This window comes from Armigeres subalbatus, chromosome 3, assembly GCF_024139115.2.
Source record: "Armigeres subalbatus isolate Guangzhou_Male chromosome 3, GZ_Asu_2, whole genome shotgun sequence".
Taxonomy (NCBI): domain Eukaryota; kingdom Metazoa; phylum Arthropoda; class Insecta; order Diptera; family Culicidae; genus Armigeres; species Armigeres subalbatus.
The window spans coordinates 307,165,607-307,184,720 of NC_085141.1; the positions used below are offsets into that span (position 1 = coordinate 307,165,607).

Genomic DNA, 19,114 nt, shown 5'->3' on the forward strand with positions numbered 1-19,114 from the left:
CAACAAACAATTAGGGCTGAATAAGCTAGTTTTTTATTGTAGAAGACGATTTTTGGTTGAATAAGTGCTCTATCAGCTCACAATGTTTATTACAAAAAATGCCGGTTGATTGTCATTTGGGAAAAAGAGCAATTTGGCCCAAAAATGTCCTGTCTGCAAGACAACCTTCTTCAAAAAGTGTCGTTTGACGGAATTGAATAAAAAACAAGTTCGGTCGAATAGGTCATTTGACAGAAATTGCCATTTGGCCGGAAGGGTATTTTGCAGAAAGGATATTTTCGTGTCAAATGACCATTCCTACCACACGGCATTTTCGGTCTAATGATTTATTTGGTTAAATGATTTTTTCGGCCTAATTACCAGTTCGGCCGAATGTTCCTTTTGGCTGTATGTCGCTTTCGACCAAACTACATTTTTTGTCAAACCATTTTCGACCTGATAATAGTTGCGGATAAACGTTAAGTTCAGCTTAATAGGATTTGATTAGATGATCTATTCGGCCAAACGACCTGTTAGGATAAACGATTTTTTCGGCCAAATTATCAGTTCGGCCGCTTGACGCTTTCGGCCAACTGAATTTCCCAAGAATGTCTTATGGACAATACACTAGTCGTTCGATAACTGCAATATGTTTTCGTTTTAGTTAGCGAATGCAGTTCTAAACGTTCTAAACGTCCAACTATTGTCACGTCCGACAACTTCAGATGCAATATAAGTACATTTGATTGTTCAGCGCAATGCAGCTATCATCGAATTTAAAATCGTTTCGAAGTTTAGCGGTCCGATAACTACAAAACTGATGTAACTATTAAATTGCAGTTAGAAAGCATTGCAGTTGAATAAGTTTCAGTTGTCAAACATCTATTGTACAAAGAATTTCCTAAAATTCCTTAAAAATTCCGAACAATTTTCCGTTTAAATGCAAAGATTTTTCATATTAAAATCTACATTTTGAACGCGGAAATTCTATTAAAGTTCCCGTCAAATTCCGGAGACTAATTATTTTAGTCTGAGCAACGTTAAAACGTTAAAACACCCATTCTATCAGTCGCACTTTCCTACAATTATGAAGTAAATTTCGAAGAATACTCAACAGAAACTCGACAAGAACTTTCCGTGTATATTCCGAGGATTTTCCTGTAGAAATTTAGAACAATTTCTCGTGAAAATTCTGACGAGTTTCTCTTGACGAATTTTTTGCTGAAAGCTTCTCTTGGTAATTCCATAGATTTGTCTAAACTTCAGAGTAGTTCCCGAGGAAAATTACAATTAACTGCATATTATTCGGCAACTCGAAAACCTTTTTTGTTAAATATCTTGGCTGTGCATATGCACAGCACATGTTTCAAAATGGACAAATTGATATGAAATTTGCGAAAAAAAATCCACGTGTCTTGGAGGGACTGGAACTCTCAACCTCCTACTCTCTAGATAGGCGTGATAACCCCTACACAACAAGACCACTTAAAGGTCACATTTGCGGAAAAGCCATCAGAGTACAAACCTTCATCGGTTAGTTTTTTTTTTTGCAAATTGAATATCTTCGGATGCTTGATTTGTCCTAAATAATTTCCAAATAAATATTTAGGAAAAAGGCAAAAAAATTAAGGGACGTGATAAAAAAAAAAACGCCACGCCGATGCACGCCGCCGCCGCCGCCGGCTAAAATAGCTATCGGCGTGACGCCGAAAACGCCGCCGCCGCCGACCAAAATTCTGACAAACGCCGCCGCCGATGAATATTGGACCGGCGCACACCTCTATCCAATATCTTGGTAGACAAATGGCGTCAGACGGCGGTACCAAGATCGACATAGGCGAACGGATCAAGAAAGCAAGGGCTGCCTTTAAGAAATTAGTTTAAGAAATATCTGGAAAAACAGGCAGATAAGTGAACGCACCAAAATACGAATTTTCAACTCTAACGTGAAATCTGTGCTGTGATACGCTAGCGACACATGGTGTGTATCAGTGGAGAACACTCAACGGCTGCAGGTGTTCATTAACAGATGCCTGCGGGCCTGGTGGCCTCACAACTGGATCTCAAACAACGAGCTCCATCTTCGTTGTCACCAGAGGCCGATAACAACAGAAATTCGGGATCGGAAGTGGGGCTGGGTCGGCCACACTCTACGTAGGGGCGGAAACGAAATCTGTAAACAAGCATTAGACTGGAACCCAGCGGGACATCGCAGCAGAGGCAGACCCAGAGGCTCATGGCGGCGAAGCCTCAATAAAGAAATAAAAGAAGTCGACCGAAATCTAACCTGGCAACAGGTTAAAGCGATAGCCGGGTAACGTTCAGGGTGTAGATCTTTCAAGTCGGCCCTTTGCACCACCGGAGGTGTCAGGGCTGGTAGCGATGAATGTCGTTCATAATAGTGACTTTAGTGACCAACGATGACGAAAAAGTGACCAAATAGTGACTTTCCATTACAGAAAAAGTGACCAAATAGTGACTTTTGTATGAAGTTTAGAACCGGGTATACTGTCGTAAATTGCAAGTCAGTCCCATCTGTATGCCATATACAAATGGGACTGACTTGCGATTCACGGCAGTATAGATATTGCAAACTAGTGTTTTATTTTTGAAATCCTAATCTAGAATGCTATCAGAAATCAAGAAAAGGCAAAAGCAACAAAAGCAACAATGCATGGTGAGCATCGCGCATGAGTTTTCCACGCAGAATCGCATCGTTTCGTTCATTCGCCGAAAAATGATTTCACTTCAAAAAGTGTCAAACCCAATCGAAGCGTATTTTATGTTGTTTACGTATGGATTTATTATCCATAGTTTTAAGCAAAAAAAGTTATTCCGATGAATTTAACGAAGAAGAACACGCAAAAATCACGCAAGGATGCAAATCGCGAGTCAAATCATGGACGATTCTCTGGGTCATGAGTCAAGTGAGGTGTCACAAAATTATGTTGATAATTACAACATTTGTTGTTTAATATGAGCTCGAAGTTTTCTGTATAACAGCCAATAAATGATATAAAATGTTCTAATTGATTAGACGGTGAACTATTTGAACTCCCAAAGTTTATAAATCTTTGGTAGGACCACTTATTTGAAAAATAAGTAATAGAAAAAGGATTTTTTTTAATTAAACCTGTTATTAAACTGTGGTTTAATAACAAATTTCAATGAAGTTTTTGAGATTTTGAACTCAACGTGTCATTCTGATGAAAATTTTGAAAATCCAATAAAACGATGGTCTCTTTTTTATAAATCCAGACAGTGTTGTAAAATGTCATTTGCATTCGTTTGAATAATTTTCCCAGAACTTTTTTCAGTAGTTAGCTATCAACTATCACGTATGACGAACTTATAGCGCTTAAATGTGGCTACAACTTTGTCTAACAAGACATTGCTGTAAATATGTAATCTAGGGCGTGGGAGGCAAAATATCATTCAAATGACATTTTGTTAAATGACACGTGACATTTTGAAGAGATTTCACTCTCTAGCTTCAAATGTTATATTTAGAGCACTGTACCCTTGGACAAAAATATAGTACTACTCATATAGCATATAGCGTACATCTAAAATTATGAAGTAAATTTGGCTTCTGAAGAAAGTTATGAACAAATTAGTCAAATGACATGCAGATGACATTTTACAAGACTGAATCCAGAAATTCGAATGAACTTTAATTTCGAAAATGGCAGACTTTAGTATTAAAGTTAATTAAAAATGGGTGGCCAAATAATCTCTAGTTAAAAAAACTTTTAAAACTAATTAATTTTTTATTTTGTTTTAGATTAAATCCGACCAATTCATCCATCACCACACTTTTTATAAAAATATGATATTTCTGGAATAATTTCAATCAAAAAGTTTTGAATTTAGAGGCTTGTGCCAGAATAACTTGTGACATAACTTGCTCTACAATTTTTTCGAGACTTATCTCGAAGGGTCGTAAGGCGGATTTAACAATCATAAACGGATTTAACAATCATAATGTACTTACTGTCATCGTCGCCCGTTATTCTCCCTGACGCTGAGAAACATCAAAAATCATTGTCGTGTAACTGAAACTGAGGCTGTTCATTATCTTTGTCACCGGAGAGTATTAACGCTTCCCAACAGACGTGGTTCTGGTTCCAATACTCCTCAATTATGTACTCTTTACTTTCGCATTTTAACAAATTCCAAGATTATACTAGACATGAATAGGAAATAACCTCAAGATTTTCACAACACACTTGGAACTTCTTTGGTGCATATTTCCCAAATTTAATATATTGCTACCAGATTCACATTTGATATGTTTGATAATGATACGTACAAAAGATTTTTATTTTAACTTTTCACTACAGGCAATGCAAAAATAGTGACTTTAGTGACTTTTGGATGCAAATAGCGACTTTTTAGTGACTTGACTCAAAATAGTGACCAAGTCACTAAAAAGTGACTCGCTACCAGGCCTGTGTACAGGACCCATAAGTAAGTAAGTAAAAAACCCATGTATGTGGGATCGGCTTTTTTATCCTCAACTCTTTTAGATGAATTAAAATCGTGTTTTTCTTCAAATGCTGGATTGTTACATAAAGTTTGTAAAATCTCAATGGACGGGCCAAACGTTAAGCTCTGTGGCCTTTGCGTTCATAAGGCTTTTGAGAATGGTCACAAAAAACGGGTTGGTGTATTGATGAGTTAGTGCATTCTTTGTACTACTTGTTCAAAGATGTTCCGTTGAGACGTTCAGAATAGGAGGTGGTTACCGGTAGCAAAGATTTGTCTCTAAAATTTTGTTCTGTTCGCTGGGTAAAAAACCAGTGTGGCACTCAAATAGCGATCAAAATGCTAAGAGCAACAGAATAAGAATATTAAGGAAACGTTGCCGGATTAAAGCATTTTAAAAACGTAACTGAGGCGGTCGCTGAACGAAAGATTAAACCCAAATTGGACTTTTTTACGTCAACCGCAGCATCAGTGGAACCATTCCTGACGGAGTTCCAGACTCAAATGGTACCAATTTTGTTTAATAATTTGATCGGGCTGATCAGACCTGCAATGTCTAAAGTGCTTTAGTCGGAATGCTTGCAGGTTTAAGTAAAATCGTTTATTGATTTACTAATCAATGAGCAAAATATGCTAACTTCCGCACAAGTTTATATTGGTTTGGCTGCAAAGGTAGCCACTAAGTCGAAAAGTGAACTCGGAAAGTGCCTCCGGAACAGAAGACAAAATATGCTCGAGCGCTCTCCTCTGAGAGCTAGATCTCTAAGTTGTTCCCGTCTTAGTCTTAGTTGGGTCCCGAAATGATTTCAGTGTCGCGTGAAATTGCTAAGAAGAGACTTGATTTGTGTCTGGAAATCTTAGTAGAAAAAGAGCATCTTGAAGTTTCCACAGCAGATAAGACAAAAGATTAATTCTCGCAGATTCTGTCCATATCATCGTTAAAAGAGTTGTCATCGAATTATAAGGAATATACTCGTTTGGACAAATTCTGGACGAGGACAGTTGAAGAAAGTGGAAAGAGCTTTGCACACCTTTTATCAGTGGTGAAAAAGATTTTGATTCTTTCCCACGGTAATGCAACTGTTGAAAGAGGATTCTCTGTAAACAAGGAGTGTCTCGTTGAAAGAATGTCTTGATGTACGGTTAGTGTAGAAAGCAGTTTTGCGTGTGGATGGTGTGAGCAACATTTGAATTAACAAATCTTTGATCCAATAGACGAAAAATTCCCAAGGTTGGCAAACGAGGGAAAAACCCTCAATTTGAATTCTTTCCCACTGCGGCACTAAACTCCTTTTTTTCTTTTCATGAAACGTTTTAGTAAGTCAGCAGAAATCAAAGATGAAGTCATCATTCTGCAACAGCGAAAACGTTTTCTTGAAATCTGAAAAGGAAAGCAAAAAGAGGATCAAACGAAATACAATATCTCATACTTAAAAAAAATGATAAAGCAATTTTAAAATAGGAAAATATGTTCTTCCTAAAATATCTCGATCACATACGAATTCTATTGAAATTTCATACAAAATTACTTCTTGGAGAACAAAATCGTGAGCAATAAAAATTGCATGACCTTTATCTTAGTAAAGCTTGATCCACTTAGTATTTGGCCGCACGAAATTGGACATTTCTTTGCCGAAAAAGTACATGAAAAGGTGGTTCAGGTTTTATTATACAGGGAATTTAGTAAACTTTGAAGGAAAAAATATCGAAAAATTATTCATTGGCATTTCGGGTTTATTCTCGCCATTGGCGTAAATAAGGGGGGGCCGGGGGGTGGGCTGGCCCCCTCCAGACCTACTTGTGGCCCCCCCAGAAAATTTTGAAAAGTATTTCCAACTTAGTCAGTTTTTATTTCATATACATATTTCCTACATATTTCTTAATTTTGATTATGAATTCTATAAACATATTTTTTTAATTTCTTAATTTTGATTATGAATTCTATAAACATATTTTTTGTTGCGTTATCACATCTATGACCATTTGTTCAGCAAAGCATCGAAATATTTAAGTTGGACCCCCGGGAACATTTTCTCGATTTTTAAAATAATAAATTTCTTCTGCATTTGTTTGACTAGTATCCTGGTCGCAGAAACATAAAAACATAATTGTATTAAGATATAAATATTTCTGTTCTATTAAACTACCATCCGCTTCAAAAAAGACTGAAGCAACTACATCAAAATGAGCACATGTACACAAATCCGGTCAATGAAATTTCGAACGACCATTCTTTCGAAAATCTTCGAGTTAATCGCAAGGTATGCCGCAAAACAGTTGATCAAATTCCTATGGAGCTTTTTGCTCTCGCTATATAATTCTGGCACAGAAAGATATAAAATTATAAAACTTAAGAATCTTTGTTACAATGACAGAAAAATCAACAACGCATTCCATTGAAAGTGTTAGGACAAAACTTAGGCAACCTTCGCACTCACAACAGAGATTGCAATAAAGAAATATTTTTATAATCCTCAAAAGATCTTGTTCCATTTAATTTTTTGGCGATTTCATAAGGATCATCGGAAAACTCTTTTGAGCCTGCTTTAGTTAGAATTTGTTTTTTTAGGATAAAAAAAATAAGATTTGGAAACCAGTTCGTATCAGAAAACATTTCTTTTGCAGCACAATTCAGATCGATTTGGTTGCTTCTCAAGTCTCTTTGATTGTTGCAGAGAAATCTCTCACCTATTCAGAAAACCATAATAAAGCCTCTTCCTAACGTCAGTAACTACAAAAACCATATGTTATTCTGGAATTTGATTTAGGATATTTATAATTTTATGACTCATGGAATTTATGACTCATAAAAACACTTTAGGATTCCAAATATGTGTTATCGGTACTTAACTATTTCAGCACATAGCATACATTTTGGAATTGCATGAATACTTATATTGATTATGACAAAATTTCGTGGAATTTATTCCACATCTAAAGAGTTTCAAAAATTTCAAGTTTCAAAAAATCGAGATCTTTATGCATTAAGAGTAAAATCAGCAGTGATTCAAATCGTTCGGGGCTGTCAGTTTGAATATGAATCTGAATCATGCACTTTCCCAGCAGTGGCTCAAGATTCATTTTTTATAACAATCGAGATTCAACAGCTTAAAACTGTTATACCGCCCAGTTCTATTTTCTGCAGATTTGAACCACGAATGAATCACGAGATTCAAATATTTTTCAATTGTTTTGGTGCATGAATGTGTCATTTTATGTACGGATCAATCCACTTTGCATTTACCGCGCCTTTCTCAGCAGCAACATAATCATTTCATTCAATGGAAAAAAAAATCAAACATGAATAGAACGCTGCTGAGGAAACCTGTGAGTTTGTTCTATTTTGGCTCATATTCAAACTAGAATAGTATTCGAAAATTTACAACCAAACTGAATCAATACTGATTTCACTCTAAGTAATCATGAAAATTCTTGAAATCTTTCAGAAATATACTCATATCGAATTTCATTTATAGATAATTCGAAGAAGATTCTTGAATCTTATCCTTCACACTTATCCACATTTAGTAAAATGGAGAAGACAAGTTGACACAGACACAGCGTTTTGAAGCAATCACAGCAGGCCTATGCTAAGAGCTCATGTTTAGCGAGGTTTAGCGTAGCCAACACCAACACCAACGCCGAGCAACGTACGTCAAATCTACGTTAGGAACCTCTGCCGGTAAATCAAAAAAAAGTGATCTGCCGCGACCGGAGACTGGAGTCAGGTCACGCTTCGCAACAGTTGGAGGAAATCAACGCAGCAGCGACACCGACGAAGGGAACGACGACGAGCGATCCGCCACTCATCGCACACCTACCACATCGATGCTACCACGCATCTTAACGTAAGTAGAATTTCTTTTTAATATCTCTTACAAGTGAAAAACAATGCCAGACACCCGTGCAATGGAAATTGAGCAGCTCAAGCAGCAGATCGCTGAGCTTACTAATTTGGTTAGAGGTAACTCGAATACATATCAAGTACACGACCCCATAAAACAGTTATCGGAGTTCTCCGGCAACAAAAATGAATTAATCATGTGGCTCGACGAAGTCGACCAGTTGTACAACACATTTAAAGTCAAGGGACAAAACGGTGCCCCTGACTCAATGAACGCCTACTATATACAGGCAATTAAGAACAAAATCAAAGGCGATGCGCGCCAAATTTTATGCGTGAATGGAAATCCCGCCACCATTCCAGACATCAAGAAAGTGCTTTTACAGCACTACGGCGATCAGCGAGATATCGCCACCAACATCAACATGTTATTCAACACTAGAAAGGGTGATAAAAGTCATCAGAGGTTTTACAATGAAATAAAAGATCTTGAAAGTAGAATTAAATCCAATTTGCAACTCAACCCCCTTTCTTCAACCGAACTACTAGAAAAAATCGTTATAACAAAATACCTTGACAATATCCAAGAACCCTTAGCAAGCATCATTAGGAGTACCAATCCAAGTAATCTTGAAGAGGCTTTTCATTCGGTAACCATTAATCAAAACGCTGAAACGCGTAGACCATTTCATAAAATCAAACCCCCCACTTTCAACAGTAACGGTAATCATAGTTCAAGTAATACCAAACCAAACTCTGCTCCACTCCAGAAATTTAAACCCATCAGCAAGTTTACAAAAACCCGCATCGTCCCACACAAACCGTAAGATTGAAATGAATTCCAATTTAGTGCAATCGGATGACGAGTCCGATGACGATGAACACGACGACGGCAACGCTGTCGGCGAAGAACATGATCCCGAACAACAGATAGACGAACTAAATTTTCAGATGGTCAGGCTAAAGAGAAAACAAACTTAGATTTCATTCCCTATTTGCGTATACCTACTACGAAAGGTTTTCTAAACATTCTTGTAGATACCGGAGCAAATAAGTCATACATCGACCCTCAGCATGTAAAGTCAGCAAAAAAAGTAGAACGTCCGGCTTTAGTGACTAATAAGAACGGCAAGTTTTTGATTAAACACGTGGTAAACGCTAATCTTTTGTCAGAATCGTTTAGTGATAGTCTCCCGTATTACGTTTTTAAATTCCACACTTTCTTCGATGGCTTGATAGGCTATGAAAATTTGTCTAAAATGAACGCGATTATCGATACAAAGAAGCATCAACTTAAAGTAGGAACAAAAATTTATCAATTTTCTAAATATTTTCCCACATCCTTGAACTCTCACGAAACCAAAGAAAACTTAGTTAAAGTTTGTACCACGGCGAATGGAACCTTTTTGATCAAGAATGAGTTAAACCTCACTTGCGGCGTAGTTCTACAACCAGGACTCTACGAGGCACAGAACAATGAAGCCTTAGTCCACGTAGCATTCAACAAACCCAATATGGAATATAGCTTAATTCCTTTTCAAAATGATTATTTTATCATGGAGAACAACAATCACGTAGCCCAATCAAAATTGAAATTGAACTTTCCTTCTGAGCATCTTAATGATGAGGAGATAAAGCTTTTGGCAAAAACTGTCAAACCGTATAAGAGTGTATTCTTCCACGAAAGTGAAAAGTTAAGTTTCACTCATGATGTGAAACATAACATTCATACGACTGATGAAAAACCGATTCATCAGAAAACCTAAAAGTATCCTTATCACCTTAGGGAAGAAGTATCGGCCCAAATTGATAAACTACTTGATGCAGGTATTATTAGGGAATCTTCATCCCAATGGACGTCTCCCATATGGGTAGTGCCAAAAAAGTCTGACAATTCTGGAAAAAAGAAATACCGAATCGTCGTAGACTATAGAAAATTGAATGAGAAGACACCCGCTGACAGGTATCCAATACCTGAAATAAGCGAAATTTTGGACAGACTGGGAAAAGCACAGTATTTTTCCGTTCTGGACTTGGCCAGTGGATTCCACCAAATCGAAGTGAATCCCAAAGATGTACCTAAAACCGCTTTTAATGTCGACCACGGTAAATACGAATTCGTGCGTATGCCGTTTGGGCTGAAAAATGCCCCCGCGACTTTCCAAAGATTAATGGATTCGGTTCTTAGGAAACACATTGGAGTAAGATGCTTTGTATATATGGATGATATAATCATCTTCTCCACATCTTTGCAATCGCATTTACAAGACATTGCAAAAGTGTTGCAAACTCTGAAAGAAGCAAACCTTAAAATTCAATGCGACAAGTCAGAGTTCTTAAGGAAGGAAGTTGAATTCCTTGGTCATCTTGTAACAAGAGAAGGAGTTCGACCTAATCCCCGAAAGGTAGAAGCTGTGAAGAATTGGCCTCTTCCCAGAACGCCTAAAGAATTGAAATCGTTTTTAGGAACAGTTGGTTATTATAGACGGTTCATTCAACATTTTGCACATATTGCAAAACCACTTACTTCAAAATTGCGAGGCAATGCCAAATCTTTCGAAATCACACCTGATTTCGAACAAGCGTTCAACAAATTGAAAGATATTATGACCACCGACCTTCTATTATCTCACCCAGATTTCACCAAGCCATTCATCCTAACTACAGATGCCTCTAATGTGGCAATTGGAGCAGTCTTAGCTCAATCTGTTGACGGAAAGGAACGGCATATTGCATTTCTTTCAAGAACACTGTCGAAAGCCGAAGAAAACTATTCAGCTACGGCAAAGGAACTTTTGGGTATATATTTTGCTACGAAAACTTTTCGATCATATCTATATGGAAAAGAATTCACAATATATACTGATCACGAACCTCTTACCAAAGAACTTAAACTTACAGATGCGACCGGAAGAGTCACTAGACAATGGTTGTAACTAGAACAGTTTGACTTCAAGATGGTCTATAAGAAGGGAAAACAGAACGTTGTTGCAGATGGACTCTCCAGAATTCAAAACACGGAATTAAATCTGCAAGAACTGAAAAATGAATGCTTCGAAAATAATATAAGCTATGGACCGCACATTATCAATAAATATAAAAATCAATTGATAATCAAAATTTCCGACGATAACAGAAAAAGTCCTCATTTGAGATGTACCATATTCCCTGGTCAAACTAGACATGTTTTTTATAGAAAGGAATACACAGATGCAGATCTTCTACAATTACTGAAAGCCTACCTAGATCCCGGAGCGGTTAATGGAATATTTGCCCCAATAGAAGTGGTAAACAGCTGTAAAAAACTTATTGAACAAAATTTAAAAAAGGTTAAAGTAGAATTCTCTAATATTAAACTGCCCGATTTAGTCTCGTTTCAGGACCAACAGGAGTTCATTAAAAAATGTCACAATTTCAACCACCGAGGATACAAGCTGACCTACGGCGAAATACAAAAATCAGTTTATTTCCCAGGCATGCTTGGAAAAGTTAAAGCCTTCATAAGCAATTGTGAAGATTGTAAATTTTCCAAGTACGAGAGAAAACCATTTAAAATTCCCATATCCAGAAGAATTTACGAGAAACCATTCGAAAATGTGTATATAGACGTTTATGTCAAGGACACCGAAAAATTTCTCACACTCGTAGATTCTTTTTCAAAATTCGCTCAGATCTATAAAATAATTCACGAAACCGCTGATGAGCTGATAGAAACTTTGGCAGAATATTTTAAAACATTTGGACTTCCTAAAATGATCACTTGCGATCAGGCAAAAAGCTTTCATAACGCAAAATTCAAGAACTTTATGAAAAATCACAATATTTCACTTCATTTTGCCAGCTGCAGTAATAGCAATGGAATCGTGGAACGTTTCCATAACACATTGTTAGAAATGTACTTGGCAAATAGAAGAAAAGTAGAACACTTAACTTTGTATGAGGGACTTGCCCTCATCACAGCAATTTACAATGAGTCAAAACACTCGACGACGAATTTGACTCCACGACAAATAATATTTGGAAATTCGACATCTCTAAATTTAGACGAAATAAACCTAGCAAAACAGCAGACTATACAAACCGCTAGAGATCACATTAAAATTGCAGCAGACAATCATAATGCAAAGTTGCCCACTATGGATTACGATAATTTCAAAAAATTGACTAGACCAACGATATTAGTTAAAGGCAAAGCTAAACCTTCACCTGGAGGCCATCGCTATAGACTAATTGAGATAAAAGCACAGACGGACAAGACCGTAACCGACGAAAAAGACATAAAAACTCACAAGAAACATACAAAGACTTAAGTCCAATTATTCAAAATTATTTACAGACTTTGTCTATGGACAACAACAGTACGGACGGACCTCCTGATTCACGACCTAAACAAGAATCCTTTGGCAATCATATCTCTTGGACCAGCTCGTATCAGTAATGACTATATCAGATTAGTTCACCGGATCAACCTTAACTTAATAAGCAGAACCGTTCAGGATTTAAATGACCAAGCTCAGGATAGAATGGGTAATCAAAGTCTAATGAGTTCTCTAGTTAAAACCAAAATTGTAAAATTGAACTTAACTTTCAAGAAATTACAACCCTCTAGAGTTAGAAGATGGGAATCGTTAGGGAAATTTTGGAAATACATCTCTGGGAGTCCTGATGCAGAGGACTTGAGAATTATAAACAAAACTTCGAACTCACTTATAGATCAGAATGATAAACATATCAATATTAATCATATTTTTGAAAATAGAATCAATAATATTTCAAATTACATATTAACTATGATGCATAGTATGGATTCATTAACTTCAAGGACTTTAACTGGTTTCGATATAGTAAATTTCTTGTTTAATATTGACGAACTCATTAAACAGCTAGAATACATAGAAGAAGCTATAGATTTGGCCAGGCGCAATATACCGAGCAGCCGAATCATCAGTTTGGCGGAGCTGGAAGCAGTACAGCAGTTCCTAGTGCACCAGGGTCTGGAAACAACTCTTGTAGAAAACGTTCTGGATATCGCTAGCGCTTATATTATCTACAACAAAGACACTATCGTATATATCCTTAAAGTACCCCGAGTCAAGAATGCGGAATATACCTTGAACTACGTTGAATCAGTAATTTCAAACAATACTAGGATTTTCCTGACCTCCCACTATTATTTGAATGGTCTAACATTATACAGTACCAAATCTCCATGTCCTAAATACAGGGACATTTATATATGCCCCACGTCACAATTGGAGCCCGCGACTGAGTGCATCCAACAAATCATGAAAGGTGAAACAGCACAATGCCCTATGGAGAAAGTCTACAAAGGCAACATCATCAGAAAAGTGGATGACGGTAGCGTTTTCATCAATAACGCGGATATTCAATTAGCATCCAACTGCTCAAATCAACAACGGGAATTGAAAGGATCATTCCTTATACAGTTTTCGAGTTGTATGCTAAAACTAAACGGGGAAGAGTATAGCAACAGCAACATAGAAATTCCAGTAAAACCGTTTATACCAACAATAGGAGTAAAGGTAAATTCAACCGTCATCATAAACCGCATTCCTTTAGAGTACTTGCAGGAACTTCATCTGGAACAGCGCAAACACATCAAACATCTCAATCTGACAACGGAAAACCTCCACTGGAACATACATTTATTCGGATGGCTATCCTTCGGCGGAATATCGACAGTTTCTGTACTTCTAATAGCCATTTTTGCAGTTTATATAATCAAATCACTCATCCCACAAAGGACAACGTTGGTTATCTCTGAAGACGCGAATCCAAAAGACGAGATGAAAAGGAGCAAGTTTCCGGACATACCATTCATACCACAGGAATGAATCAAAACCATGGATCAATACGCTGAGGACAGCTTTTCTTCAAAGGGAGGAGCCGTTAGGAACCTCTGCCGGTAAATCACGCCACGTTGCGCGCCAAGCTTCATACAGGTGTGTAGGAAAGCTTGGTAAGCAATTTTAAATTATAAAAGAGCCAGCGCCACGCGGCTCGGTCTCTCTTTCTTCTGTTAGTATAGTGTCAGGTAGTTTAAATTGTTGTTCCGGTTAAGAATAGATGTAAATGTGTAAAAGTGATAATTAAGTTTTTTAAAAATTATTCCCGGATGACAACATTCCTTACTCTAAAAAAGCTTAACATCATAAAACATCCAAATTCAGCTTTCTTCAATAAGCAACTTCAATCGGGAATATTCATTAAAAATGACTAATGAGTTTAATTGATTCAAAACTTATCTACATGATCAATTTTGATTTTACTTACATGGAGAACAACAATTTGTCTTTTATTTCACCGTGAAAAGCTTGAGCAGAATTTAAAAATAAATCCTGCTCTTTTATTGTTGTGGATATTTTAAATTATCAAGCTACAATCATTGGTGTTGTTGACGATTGTTGACATCTCATGCAACTGACAGCGGTCTATCTGCACACTGTGCCCGGGACATGGTGGCTATTTTTAGGCTAAGGGAGTTAGATAGGGATGTCTTTAGCCTGAATCACAGCATCATTGGAAATCAATTGTATTATTCGCGATTTTTTATGTTAGTTCTAGGACGAATGAGCGATAAACTTAGTCAAACAATTTCTATTGCAATCCATGCGCACAGTGCTTTAAATCGCCTTTGAAAATTACATCCCACCAACTGGTGCCATGGCTCCCCCTAGACCGAGACTCTAGTTACGCCTATGATTCTCGGACTTTTCTTTCAATATCACTCGTTATTTTTTGCACCGTAGAACGGTCAACTTGATCTGCCATTTTTTCACACCACTTCTCCATATAAGATGGTTTTCTTGTTTGTACCATTTCTTAGGTTTCCCTCTGATAATTGCCTAATATTTTTCGTTGGGACGAAAATTTAGGCATTTTGGTGTGTTGATAGTTTTTTTCAATAGTGTCATTATCATTCGGTTCATACCATTCCATTACATCCCGTCTGTAGCTTGTTAAGTCAGGCCAAAGCAACACCGGACAGTCCTGTGATTGAATGGATGGCAAAAATCGTTTCTGAAGACACTCCTTCTTGTTTATTTGCCCATTTATGGTCGCTCCAGTGATGAAAACTTTAGTTTTCATTCGCGATGTTTGGCAGTGAACCTTTTCGCTAAATCACGAAGGAAATCCGAGAATTGTTCCGCAGACTTTCACTTGTAGTTTCTGGTCGTATGCTCCATTTCTACGGTTGTTTTGTTCCACGCGATCCAGCAATAGTGTTTCCCGATAACTTTTGACAGTTTTTACAGTCAATTTCGGTAAGTTTAGATACATTGAAATCATTCCTCCTGACCATGTTGGATTTCCAACGTTAGTGTGCAAAATTTGTTCCCATCTCTCGCGTTTCATTTCCGATAACTTTTGAGCGCGAGCATCAATACTGATGAAACTTTCACCACGAATTAAACAAACCTTCCGCAACGATGTGATGTATTTTACTTCTCGATACGACCATTAAATACAGGCGCCGCAGTAATTGGAAAGAAGCGGCCGAATACTAAGTGGATCAAGCTTTAGGATTCATCACATTAACAAAGATTATAGGCTGTAATGTTAATTCGGTTTAAAATCGGGACTAATATGTTTTCATCATCAGATGATCCGCTGCAAAACTGGGCAGATCGATCGGTTTCGAAACAAACCTTTCATGCTCGCCATTTTTCGATCCACTGAGATCGTCGACTACGGATTTATCCCCTTCCTCTCGAATCGCGAACATATTTTCGTCATCCTCTATAATTATAAAAAGGAAAAACTTTTTTCTGTCGAATGGCATTCTAAATATCATTTGAAAGAAAGGAATAGAAATAGTTTCCTGACGTGTTCGAATAAGCAACGAATTGCGTTGAAAAATGGAGCATATCTTCAGTTTTGTCTGTTATCGCCTTAATATAGCACAAAAAGAACATTATTTTGAATCATAAATTTATGAAGTTTTCTACAGCCTAGTCAACGGTTCTATTTCTGCTCAAAAAAATATGTGTATAATTTTTTTGTAAAGATGAAATAATTCTGTACATACAGATATACAATCAACAAATTCAAGTGATTTCAATATGCATGTTGTATGGCATCACTGCCGTTAGCACGGTGGAGAACTACCCAAAGCTTGCTACCTATTGTTCTTTACAGACTCGCTTGCATGGCTGTTGTGATGTCTCGTTATCAATATGTGACGATAATTGTTTGTTCATTTGCATTTGTATCACTGTGATGTCGTTCAGCACTCCAGAAATGCTAGATGCTTCCAGACCGCTTTGTGGCTGGATAATTCCTTTTTTTTATTGAATACTACCGCACTCGTAGAAATGCCCCAAAGATGTTTGTACGAGTCACGCACATGTTGATGAAGACAATCTCCAGGTTGTATAGAGGAACGTTTCAAAATGTCAGTCATAAATAGCAGAGTTTACCTTTTATTGCATGATTGACTACCTACATAAATGCAATAATCTTAAGCTAAAAGTATTATCAGAAGAAACTTGTACTCTATAGCCATAGCAACAGAGTAGGTACAATGTTAGTAGAGGTATGAACAATGCTCACATGTATTTAGGACCTCTAAAACGATCGTCTTGTAACATGCATTCCGTTAGATTCATTGGATAAATTAGGATTGCAACGAAAGTTTGGTGTCCTAATTTACAAAAAAAAAACAAGTAAATATTGTACGTTTTTCAGCAACTGGTGCTATTTGTTAGTTGTTAACCTGCTCAAGTTGAGAATTGCTGCACTTAAGTTATCTTGTCCCCGTCTCCCATTCGCTTTCGTGTGCTTCATGTATTAAAAAACAGCAACAACTACCACTAGAAACTGGTGCAAAAGGAAGATGAAGCAAATCTCACACTACTTATATTTTAAGAACATTTTACCACGCAAAAAAACCGAAGAAAAAACCTGTGATATGGCATGGATAAGACAATGCAGAAACAATACAGCACTTGCAGTACTGTTCGCTTCCGGTACCGTCGTTATCACGAACAGAACCGTTTTGAACGACTCACCTTCCGCATAGTTCACACCGCAATCGGCTAACAAAATCAGCAGAAAAAGTGCACCTTTGAGCACAACACCATCATGGATATTCGCCATTATTTTCAATCCGAACCGGACTGGTCAAGAGGGGGGAGGAACTGACCCCACACCGTTTTCTTCTCACCCTGAATTGCACTAAACCCACCAACTGTTGGCCACTTTTGCTGCACTTTTTCCTTTTATTTCACTCAAATCCCCCAACTGAACCCCTTCTTGCACAACGAACACCACCTAATTTCCGGAATAATCCACTCCAAACTCCCAGAACGGCTCCCAAAAATCGACCACGAATCACGATCTAGATCCACTGCCGACGACGGTGATGACGACTAGATTGCATGGATCACAGCTCAGCTCTATCTTGTGTGGACGGGACGGGACGCATGCAAAGCGGAGAGGGACGGCCGCCACTTCGCACAACGCAAAACGAAACTCGACTTCACACTCGACGACGACGGTACTGCTTCACCGACGATGTCTATTCGAACACCTTCTCGACTGACTACTGACGACGCGGCTAGACGACCAGCGGAAGACACACAACACAACCTTTTACTACTTGGCTCGCCACCATTCAATCCAACTTGTGTTAGTACTTGTGAAATCTTGTATACGATTTGCGCAATTTTTGACGTTCCGTTTTAACCTCGTGGTGTGTTGAGAACTGAATAATGAATGTAAACGTAGCTGAATGTTCATATAACATAACGCAGAAAACGCTAGTATGAAAATTCATATAGGACAGATTTGAAAATACCGTTGAGCTGTATGCTGCAACGATTAGAAGTTTATGATTGTGTAGATCAATTTGTAAAACTTTCATTTTAAAGTATGTCATTATGCTTCTGTTGCGACGGAAATGGTAGCACTGTTGAATTGACCATTCTCGTCAAAACTGTACCTCGTTTTATTGTCTCAGTTGATTATTTGGCTTATTTGAAGTTAACTTTCAATACCTTGTGGATGTTTCTGCCGGTGAAGATTGTTTTCCAATAAAAACCCCTCATTCGAAATTAGCTTCTGTTGCTTTTTAGAGAATAGCATACAGTTAGTTGTGTATCAGTGACCGAGTTCGTGTATCCGATATCGTATCTGCCTTTCTGGAATCCAACCTTGCGAATCTGGTCGATATACGGTCTAGGATGAATTTGGTTCAATGTGTACTGCGTAACGGTCAACTCGGTTCTGAAGAACGACTGCATGTCGATAATATCCACATTTTTTTACGGTTGGTTTTTGAATAGTCGTTAATGATCGATTTAGTTTATATCATTTGTGTTAAATAGTGTCTGTTTTAATTGTTGATACGGTGTCTGGACTCAAGAGGAAAGCCTGAAAGTAGGCAATAAAATGTTTAGTTCTGATTTGTCCCAAGTTTGTTCCAGACACAGACATCGAATCGTTGATGCCAAATGGCATTAATTGATGCGAGGTGCCCAAATAGTTTAAGAATCTTATATAAAGTCTCATCTATGAATACAGCAAACTAATTGCTGTAGACAAAATGCAATAAAAATATATTTGCGGGATTTGGCTGATGGCTATACTTCAAGATCACTTGATGAAAGCAAATGAGAATATCATTAGCACTACGGCCACTAACTAATTCTGGCCATAGACAGGCGACAGGTGGTAATTGTATGACCTAAAAGTACATTACAGCTTTCAAGCATTCATTCATAAATTTAAAATGAAGGGAATTAATTACCTTTTGTAAGTCAACTAACAAAATCAACTGAT

General features: G+C 37.5%; 1 protein-coding gene across 2 annotated transcripts in view; it reads right to left on the reverse strand.

The window, feature by feature from the left end:
* LOC134225162 (plexin domain-containing protein 2) overlaps positions 1-17,917 on the reverse strand; it is a 115,788-nt gene extending 97,871 nt beyond the window's left edge. Inside the window, exon 1 of one of the 2 annotated variants that reach the window (XM_062705009.1) lies at positions 17,344-17,917. In XM_062705009.1, coding sequence (XP_062560993.1) covers positions 17,344-17,431 — 88 coding nt within the window. In that variant the 5' untranslated portion in view covers positions 17,432-17,917. The remainder of the gene's footprint in view (positions 1-17,343) is intronic. The other variant, XM_062705008.1, reaches the window with a different exon arrangement.
* Between the last annotated feature and the right edge of the window lie 1,197 nt (positions 17,918-19,114).